At 43.1% G+C, this 9630-nt stretch overlaps 1 protein-coding gene across 1 annotated transcript; it reads left to right on the forward strand.

Annotated features, from left to right (window-relative positions):
• The first annotated feature begins 1045 nt into the window (after window positions 1-1045).
• Window positions 1046-9405, forward strand: LOC139407042 (E3 UFM1-protein ligase 1-like). Its single transcript, XM_071150346.1, has 19 exons — window positions 1046-1315; window positions 1801-1946; window positions 2131-2159; window positions 2278-2375; window positions 2462-2576; window positions 2752-2882; window positions 2980-3038; window positions 3238-3384; window positions 3504-3679; window positions 3832-4011; window positions 4124-4250; window positions 4438-4560; window positions 5731-5851; window positions 6163-6329; window positions 6477-6607; window positions 6737-6817; window positions 8387-8472; window positions 8603-8783; window positions 9036-9405. The coding sequence occupies exons 1-19, from the start codon at window positions 1239-1241 to the stop codon at window positions 9243-9245; spliced, it is 2385 nt and encodes a 794-aa protein (XP_071006447.1). The 5' UTR covers window positions 1046-1238; the 3' UTR covers window positions 9246-9405.
• The last annotated feature ends 225 nt before the right edge of the window (window positions 9406-9630 follow it).

Consider the following 9630-nt stretch of genomic DNA (forward strand, 5'->3'; position numbering starts at 1 on the left):
GAGGGTCTGCACAACGCATCACCTGGGGCAAACTACCTGCCCTCCACGACACCTACACCACCCGATGTCACAGGAAGGCCAAAAAGATCATCAAAGACAACAACCACCCGAGCCACTGCATGTTCACCCCGCTATCATCCAGAAGGCGAGGTCACTACAGGTGCATCAAAGCTGGGACCGAGAGACTGAAAAACAGCTTCTATCAAGGCCATCAGACTGTTAAACAGCCATCACTAACATAGAGAGGCCGCTGCCAACTTACAGACTCAAATCTCTGGCCACTTAAATAATGGACTTAATAAAGGTATCACTAGTCACTTTAAATAACGACACTTTAATAATGTTTACATATCCTGTGTTACTCATCTCATATGTGTATACTGTATTCCTAGTGGTAAGAGCGTTGGACTAGTAATCGGAAGGTTTCAAGTTCAAATCCCCGAGCTGACAAGGTACAAATCTGTCGTTCTGCCCCTGAACAGGCAGTTAACCCACTGTTCCCAGGCCATCATTGAAAATAAGAATTTGTTCTTAACTGACTTGCCTAGTTAAATAAAGGTCAAATAAAATAACTTGCCTAACTTGTCTATGCCGCACGCCATCGCTCATCCATATATTTATATGTACATATTTTTATTCACCCCTTTACATTTGTGTGTATAAGATAGTTGTGAATTTGTTAGATTACTTGTTAGATATTACTGCATAGTCGGAGCTAGAAGCACAAGCATTTCGCTACACTCGCATTAACATCTGCTAACCATGTGTATGTGACCAATACAATTTGATTTGATTTCCCGCTCTCAAGCAGTTTTTATGAAATTAGGCTATTTTGATAATAAATGTGTGAATCAGTGAAATTCACAAACTAGAATTGTGTTTTTGTGTGACTCTATAATGTGTGTTTGATGTTTCCCAAAGATGTGTTGTGCAGCTGTCAGATGATGATGCTACTGAATTGAATTCCGTGACGTCACGAGCAAGGAAGGAGGAGGTGTGGCGGGAAAAGGGGTGGAATAAATGGTGGTGTTTTTTGGACTCCCATGCTTTCCGTACTACGTTACGGTTATGTTGACGTGTGGCTTTTGTGGCTCACTAGCCTGCTAGCTGTACTTTGTACAACATGCTTTAGCTAGTAGTGGCAATATAACATTAGTCAAAGAGCTGAAGTTTACCTCCATGCAAAGCTGTACTAAAACAGTTATACCTTCGAACAGTTTGAGAAGCCAACAAATACGATGGCAGCTGCCTGGGAAGAAATCAGACGTCTGGCAGCGGATTTTCAGAGAGCACAGTTTGCTGACACAGTGCAGAGGTAATGCCAGCTGGCTAGTGCCAAATAGCTATCTATAACCACAGTCCTAGCTATTTGGCTAGCTAAATCCATTGTTGACTAGCTAAATCGCAAAGCACAACAATGCGTATTGGCTGCTAACTTATTAACGTGAAACTAGCAAATGAACTACTTTGGCTAGCTAAGGATTAGGATCTAACGTTAGCTATGGTGGGCCGAACTGCTGGCTGAACCAACTTAGACAGGACAGCTATACTAGTCGCTAGCTATCTGTGCCCGAAAGGGGGCTTCCTGCAGCAGTGTTTTTTTTAGCTGGACTAATCTTGTATTACCACAGTTTCCAAACCATAACATAACCTGGCCCTTTGGGAAACTGCTGCTAGAGCAAGCCATTGATACGCTGTATCAGGGGACCCAAATACCTTTTAAATTGGTAGAATTAGATATAGAACTGATTTCTAGGGTCTCTGTGTGTAAATGCCTCTTCTACTGGAAATCCTTCCCAGGTTGTCAGAGAGAAACTGCATTGAAATCGTTGCCAAGCTCGTTGCAGAGAAGAAGTTGGATGTGGTACACACACTTGATGGCAAGGAGTACATCACCCCATCCCAGATCAGTAGGGAGATACGGGATGAGCTCTACATCCATGGAGGTCAGTTGGCTCCTAGACCACCTTCTGATTCCAATGCCTCAGTCTTCAAACAAGTGTTGCACTCATTCATCTCAGGTCATGGCTGCATAGATGTTCAAGGGTTATCATACACCTGCATTAATTGACAAAATATGGTGATATGTGTTTTTTTTTATTTTTTATCTTGTGTTTTTGCTTTCCAAAGGTCGGGTCAACATTGTGGACCTACAAAAGGTGTGCATTACTACTGATTCCTTCTGCTAGTGTGCAGCACTGTAGTTGATTTATTTCACTTACCATATTGTCTAAAGACACTTATATATATATATATATATTATTTTTTTGTATACAGATTATCAATGTTGATTGGGTTCATGTTGAGGCCAGAGCAAATGACATTGCAAGATCTGATAAAAGTGTTCAACTGGTGCTGGGGCAGCTTATTGACGAGTAAGTAGGACTTTTTCCACATGATGTGTTTTTCATTGTTGTACTGTCAACTACTAGGGTAACAGATTTGTTCTGATTTCTTCTAGAAACTACCTGAATCGTGTGTCTGAGGAGGTGAACGATAAACTACAAGAAGCTGGCTTGGTGAACATCCCAGAACTATGTAAAAACTATGACCTTCCGGGGGATTTTCTGACTGAGGTGAGTAATGAGCCACCTCTGTATCTTTACCAATACCGTCCTCAAACTATGTGCAATTAATAATGTATCCTTTCAGTAGTGTATCTGTGCTTGGGCTTTTGGCTTGGGCTTTCAGCTTGAGGTGCATTTGTGGACCTGTACATAGCTATTATCTGTTAACCACTTTGTATCCTAGGAGCTGTCAAAACGCCTTGGGAAAGTCATCCAAGGCCAGATGGATGAGTACAACAGGGGAGTCTTATTCACCCCTGCGTTCGTGTCTCGCCACAGAGCTCGCATCCGTGGGCTTTTTAGTGCAGTGACTCGGTAGGTTTCATCCAAATCCTTTCTTCCCTTGCTTTTAATCCAATACTGTCTTCCCTCCCTGCTCCTAATAATGAATGAATTTGATCTCCTTGTGTAGGCCAACACCAGTCAGTAACGTGATTGGCGTCTATGGTTTTCAGGAACATCTTCTCTACTGTAAGTAGCTATTCTTTCTGTTGTGTTAAAATTCAAACCCCACTGTTGGAATATTGTCAGCACTATACGATTGTGTATAATGGTTTGTAGTGTATATGAACACACAGATCAACCAATGTTTGGAGTAGGCCTAATCAAACATGCACTTATGTCACGCTGTCGTTCAACTAACTTTTCATCTTGGTCCGTTGTTGCCCAGCTGTTTTGGAGGAGCTGGTGAATACTGGCCGTCTGAAAGGCACTGTGGTGGGGGGCCGGCAGGACAAGGCTGTGTACATTCCTGACATCTACTCCAAAACACAGAACACCTGGGTGGACTCCTTCCTCAAGCAGAACGGATACTTAGGTCCTCTAACCTACTAAGATTATTGGTTGCAATATTTCTTTTTTTGTAATTTCCGTACTGTAGGTCTGCCTAAAATGTGAATTGTACCCTAAAACGTTCCCTCTGTTCCCGCCACGCAGAGTTTGATGCCTTGATCAGACTTGGCATCCCTGACCCAGTGAGCTATATCAAGAAACGTTTCAAGTCCAGCAAGCTGCTGTTCCTCAGGGCGGCCTGTGTTGGCCAGGCCCTAGTAGAACAGGTGGAGGCCTCCGTGGAGGAGGCTGTCAACTCTGCCACATGGACAGATGTGCAGGTCCATACAAACCTTCCTGTACTTCATTTTCTGCCAAAGCACCAATTAATATATTGCAAAATGTCTTTGCTTTAATATAATAATCTTCACTTGAGTTACTCAGCCTTGCTCACTTTAAATATCCGATGTTCTCTCCCATTTTTGACATGTAGCCCATTCTGCTCAGCTGTCTGTCCATGGAGGACGTTGGCATTATAATCAACGAGGCCATGAGAAAGACCAACGTGCAGTCAACTGCCAGGATCCTGGGCGACACTGTGGTGGTCAGCGAGAAGTTCATCAGCAACTGTCTCTCTCTCTTTGATGAGGCCATGCAGCATAAAGCCCTTAAGGTAAAACACACCTGTCATGAAGTTGCCCTGATGGGCCAAAACTGGGATTGTCTTTTGATAGGGACATATAGCTGTGTCTCCTCTCCATCAATTCAATGCTGTTCTCTTTCAGGAAGTCAAGAACAACCCTGTTTTCCTGATAACGGAAGACGATCTCAAGCAAGGCCATATGATGACAGAAAACACAGCACCTTCCAAAAAGGAAAAAAGGGAGGCGGAGAGGAGGAAAAAGACTACAGGTAGTACAGGCCAGGCCTCTTTGTAATCCCTAAAATGTCTGTTAGGTTATCAACTAGACATGGGCTGTAAACTCTTTTCAGCCTAAGTATTTCCTGCCAGGTGGTTTGAGATTTGATCCCTGTTTAGTTCCCTGTTTAGTTCCCTGTTATTATTTCATTGGTTGACTGTTCTTGTTTTGCTTCCTAGAGGGCAGTGGCTGTAAAGGAGGTGGTGGAGGATGCAATGCCAGAGAGGTCAGGATACGCAAAACCAAGAAGAAGGGCAGGAGGGACGACGACAGTGATGAGGAGGCGGCAGTCACCCCACAAAGTATTTGTAGTGGCTAAGGTTCCTAGAGTTAAAAAGAAGGCCACTTCTTTAGACGCCAAATACAGACTTTGTTATTTGCGTTTCCATAGATGATACTTGACGGTTCTTGATTGCAGATGTATTTATTACTCACGATGAGATTGATCAATAGGCAGTGCATTTAATACTTGTCACGAAGCCTCTCTCCACGGCGATCCAAGCTCTGCATTCTGTTGTTCAACAAAGTTCCAATTCGATTCAATGCAGCGCAAACATTTTCAGATGAATGTTCTTACGTTGTGTTGTCCATATTTCCATTTCGATACCGTCCCTGTATCTAAAAAGTATTTTACTAATGTGGTGGCGACGGTTCCTAAAGTTCAAAAAGCCCACTTCCTTACACGCCAAATACAGACTTGGTTATACTCGTATCCATAGATGATACTAAAGAGTTCTTGATTGCAGTTCAATTATATTTATTACTCACAATGACATTGTCCAGAGTTGCCACACAGATTCCAATTATGCCTGTATTTGTTTCCATTATGGCATCTGTGAGGGCACGGGCAGCACCTTTTTGAGGCAATCTCCATCTTCACGATTGGCTGATCCCTCCTGATGGCCCGGTTGGACATGACTCCAATAAGGTCATCAGGAGTCCCACCCAGTTGACTACATGAAAATGGTGGGAGCGCTCAATGCACATGCTAAAATGGCCTTTTGGCCACTAGTCCTCTGTCATTCTCTATGGGGCTGCACACCTGTTCTAATTATTGTTCCTGATGCCATCTTTCCCCATAACCATTTTATATGCTTTTCTACAGGGAAACCCACAATAGGACACTAGGTGTCATAACAATAAGGGAGTTTCCCCATGACAAGCATTTCTATTCAATTACAAATCAACCAAATATCTTCTAATACATTTTCTTTCCACATACATAATGGCTCTAACAGTATGACTACGGTCATTATGTAGCCTCTTCCATACTGAATTCACTATGTAGCACAGTAAAACCTTATTTCAATGAATGTACACTATTACATTGTTTGTTCGGTGAGGCAGTTCTACGTAGCAACACGTTACCGGTTGTGTTGGAAGAGATGGCTCCCCTGGGTGCCTAAGTCTATTAGCGTAAGACAAAGGTAACCCCATGAGACCAATTATATTTTCTTTTTACTCTTTTGCAGATCGTAACAAACCGACTGAAGTTCCCTTCATGTCCCTGGAGGAAATCGCAGCTGTCCTAGAAGGGCAAGTGTGCGACTGCCCTGAAGAAATCCTCTCCGAGTTGGCAGAACATTTAGTAAGGTAAGGGTCCCAGTCAAAATCACTTTGGAGCACAATGGATTTACCCCCACGCTCCACAGACAAAAGGAACATTGTGTATCAATGGCGGCAGGTAGCCTAGTGGTTAGAGCGTTGGGCCGCAACCGAAAGGTTGCTAGATCGAATCTCCGAGCTGACAAGGTAAAAAATCTGTCCTTCTGCCCCTGAACAAGGCAGTTCCCCATTAGGCCGTCATTGTAAATAAGAATTTGTTCTTAACTGACTTGCCTAGTTAAATAACGTAAAAAAAAATATATACATTTTTCAACATGTAAGAGTCTTACTGTCTGCAGGCCTTTGACAAAGACCTACCAGGAGGTGGTTCGGACTGTGTTCATGTCCTCCACTGTCTCCACGACCGGGATGACCAAGAAGAGAAGTGTGAAAGACTTCCAGGAGGAGCTCTCCAACCTGTACAACAACATCAGACTTTTTGAGAAAGGGACTAAGCTCTTCTCTGGTAACCTGCTTTATTTGACCCCCCCCCCCCCCCCCCCCCAGAAGTAGAGGTCGTCCTCACCACCAACACATTAAACATAAAACATATCATCCACATAAAACATATCATCCCAGAATGAACATCAACTGAGATATTTGACCCCCGCAGATGAGACTCAGGTCCTCATTGCCAAGCACGTCCTGAAGACTGTGTGCACAGACGTCACCAACATCCTGGTGAATTTCATGGCGGCTGAATTGATGATGTCTGCAGAGAATCCCAGCTCTATCACCAACGAAGTTAGTTCTCCTCTCAGCCTTCTCATTCCATACCTGCTCATTCCTGTTAGTTTGGGTTGTGTTATTCAGTTAGGCTTTGTGAATGTGTACTGTACATTCCCATAAAACACGGTGTATCTCTCTCTTTAGGTGAGAGTGAAGATATTAGGGAAATTACCAGAGGAAACAAAAGGACCTCTTATGAAGGTGCACAACTGTCTCAATGGAAAGGTCAGTTACAGTTGAATTCGGAAGTTTACATACACTTAGGTTGGAGTGATTAACTCGTTTTTCAACCATTCCACACATTTCTTGTTAACAAACTATAGTTTTGGCAAGTTGGTTAGGACAAGTAATTTTTCCAACAATTGTTTACAGACAGATAATTGTCATGGCTTTAGAAGCTTCTGATAGGCTAATTGACATCATTTGAGTCAATTGGAGGTGTACCTGTGGATGTATTTCAAGGCCTACCTTCAAACTCAGTGCCTCTTTGCTTGACATCATGGGAAAATAAAAATAAATCAGCCAAGACCTACCTCAGAAAAAAAATTGTAGGCCACAAGTCTGGTTCATCCTTGGGAGCAATTTCCAATTGCCTTAAGGTACCACATTCATCTGTACAAACAATAGTACGCAAGTCTAAACACCATGGGACCACGCAGCCGTCATACCGCTCAGGAAGGAGACTCGTTCTGTCTCCTAGAGATGAACGTACTTTGGTGCGAAAAGTGCAAATCAATCCCAGAACAGCAAAGGACCTTGTGAAGATGCTGGATTAAACCGGTACAAAAGTATCTATATCCACAGCAAAACAAGTCCTATATCGACATTAACTGAAAGGCCGCTCAGCAAGGAAGAAGCCACTGCTCCAAAACCGCCATTAAAAAGCCAGACTACGGTTTGCAACTGCACATGGGGACAAAGATCGTACTTTTCGTTATGTTTGAAGGAAAAGGGGGGAGGCTTGCAAGCCGACGAACACAATCCCAACCGTGAAGCACGGGGGTAGCAGCATCTTGTTGTGGGCGTGCTTTGCTGCAGGAGGGACTGGTGCACTTCACAAAATAGAATCATGAGGTAGGAAAATTACGTGGATATAGTGAAGCAACATCTCAAGACATCAGTCAGGAAGTTAAAGCTTGGTCGCAAATGGGTCTTCCAAATGGTCTATGACCTCAAGCATACTTCCAAAGTTGTGGCAAAATGGCTTAAGGACAACGAAGTCAAGGTATTGGAGTGGCCATCACAAAGCCCTGACCTCAATCCCATAGAATATTTGTGGGCGGAACTGAAAAGGTGTGTGCGAGCAAGGAGGCCTACAAACCTGACTGAGTTACACCAGCTCTTGTCAGGAGGAATGGGCCAAAATTCACCCTACTTATTGTGGGAAGCTTGTGGAAGGCTACCCAAAACGTTTGACCCAAGTTAAACAATTTAAAGGCAATTGTCCCAAATACTAATTGAGTATATATACACTTCTGACCCACTGGGAATCTGATGAAAGAAATAAAAGCTGAAATAAATCATTCTCTCTACTATTATTCTGACATTTCACATTCTTAAAATGAAGTGGCAATCCTAACTGACCTAAGATGGAATTTTTACTAGGATTAAATGTCAGGAATTGTGAAACTGAGTTTAAATGTATTTGGCTAAGGTTTATGTAAAATGAACATACAGAAGGTAATAGTTTGAGGTTTACATTATTGCAGATGTTAGTATAAAGCATAAATGTTTGCGATTGTTCTGATCCATGTATGTATGGAAACGTTTTCTAACACTTGATATTTTCTTCAGACGATTGAAGATTTTCTAACCAACATAGAAACTGCGGTTGAGGTGTGTGGATTCATGCTGAAGAAGGGAGATAAGAAAAGGGAGAGGTAAAAACCAGTATCATCTTGCTTTAGACTTTCCTAAAATGAAGTCCAAGCTTTTACTCTGCTGTCGATAAACATGGACCTGGACTGGAGGTGCCACACATTCTTGGCTGACGTGTTCTTGTCCGCTAAGACAGGCCCTGTTCCTGCACCGGCAGGCTCTTATAGAGCAGCTGAAGGACACTGAGGACCCAGCCCTGATTCTCCACCTGACCAGCGTGCTGCTCTTCCAGGCCAGCACCCACTGCATGCTGCACGCCCCCGGACGCTGTGTCCCCCAGATCATAGGCACTCTGGTTGGCCGCATCTCTGAGGTACTGCCTCCCCTCTCTTCCTGGTTCTCATTTATAATCTAGCTATATTGCTAGTGTTATTACACTAGAAATAGTTAGTGATGTGTCCTTTTGCCACCTTGTAAGTATTTGGGATATTTTATGTTAGGTCTATGAGACACACTTTTGTATAGTGGTATTTTGTTCATGCAGCACTCAAGTTTGGACCTGTTACAATTGACAGTTTTACTTCATACTGAAGGTTTTGTATGAGTGTGGTTGTTTTTGTTTCAGGAGCAGCACAGGCTGCTGACAGGCTACCAGGCCCTGGTGGTTAAGCAGTTAGTGAGCCAGAGCCAGGGAAAGAAGCAGGAGCAGGGGGAAGGAGAGAACCCAGAGGCGGGGGATGAGGCAGAGGCCATCCGGAAAGAGCTGGTTTCCCTGACCAGCGAGGTAAAGGATCTGGTCCTCTCTCAGAAGAAGACGTCTGGGACTGAAGAGTGAATAACAACTTTGACTGCTTTGAAGTTGGAAACTGCCAGCTCTCTGATTTTATAAATCGCCTAGCTACTCAGTATTACACTGAACAAAAAATATAAAACACAACATGTAAAGTGTTGGTCCCATGTTTCGTGAACTGAAATAAAATATCCCAGAAATGTTCCATAGGCACAACACTTATTTAGCTCAAATTTTACACACATTTCTTCTTTGCCAAGATATTATATCCACCTGAGAAGTGTGGCATATCAAGAAGCCGATTAAACAGCATGATCATTATACAGGTGCACTGTGTGTTGGTGACAAAAGACCACCCAAATATTTTGTCATAAAACACAATGCCACAGATGTCTCAAGTTTTTAGGGATCATGCAAGTAGCATGCTGAC

Source organism: Oncorhynchus clarkii, chromosome 4 (genome assembly GCF_045791955.1).
Source record: "Oncorhynchus clarkii lewisi isolate Uvic-CL-2024 chromosome 4, UVic_Ocla_1.0, whole genome shotgun sequence".
Classification (NCBI taxonomy): domain Eukaryota; kingdom Metazoa; phylum Chordata; class Actinopteri; order Salmoniformes; family Salmonidae; genus Oncorhynchus; species Oncorhynchus clarkii.

Bases quoted from the DNA above. Each gene is read 5' to 3' on its own strand.
- LOC139407042 (XM_071150346.1), top strand. From the start codon at position 1,239: ATGGCAGCTGCCTGGGAAGAAATCAGACGTCTGGCAGCGGATTTTCAG. The intron at 2,577-2,751 runs GTGAGTAATGAG...TTTGTATCCTAG, and splicing joins CGGGGGATTTTCTGACTGAG to GAGCTGTCAAAACGCCTTGG. The intron at 3,039-3,237 runs GTAAGTAGCTAT...GTTGTTGCCCAG, and splicing joins TCAGGAACATCTTCTCTACT to CTGTTTTGGAGGAGCTGGTG.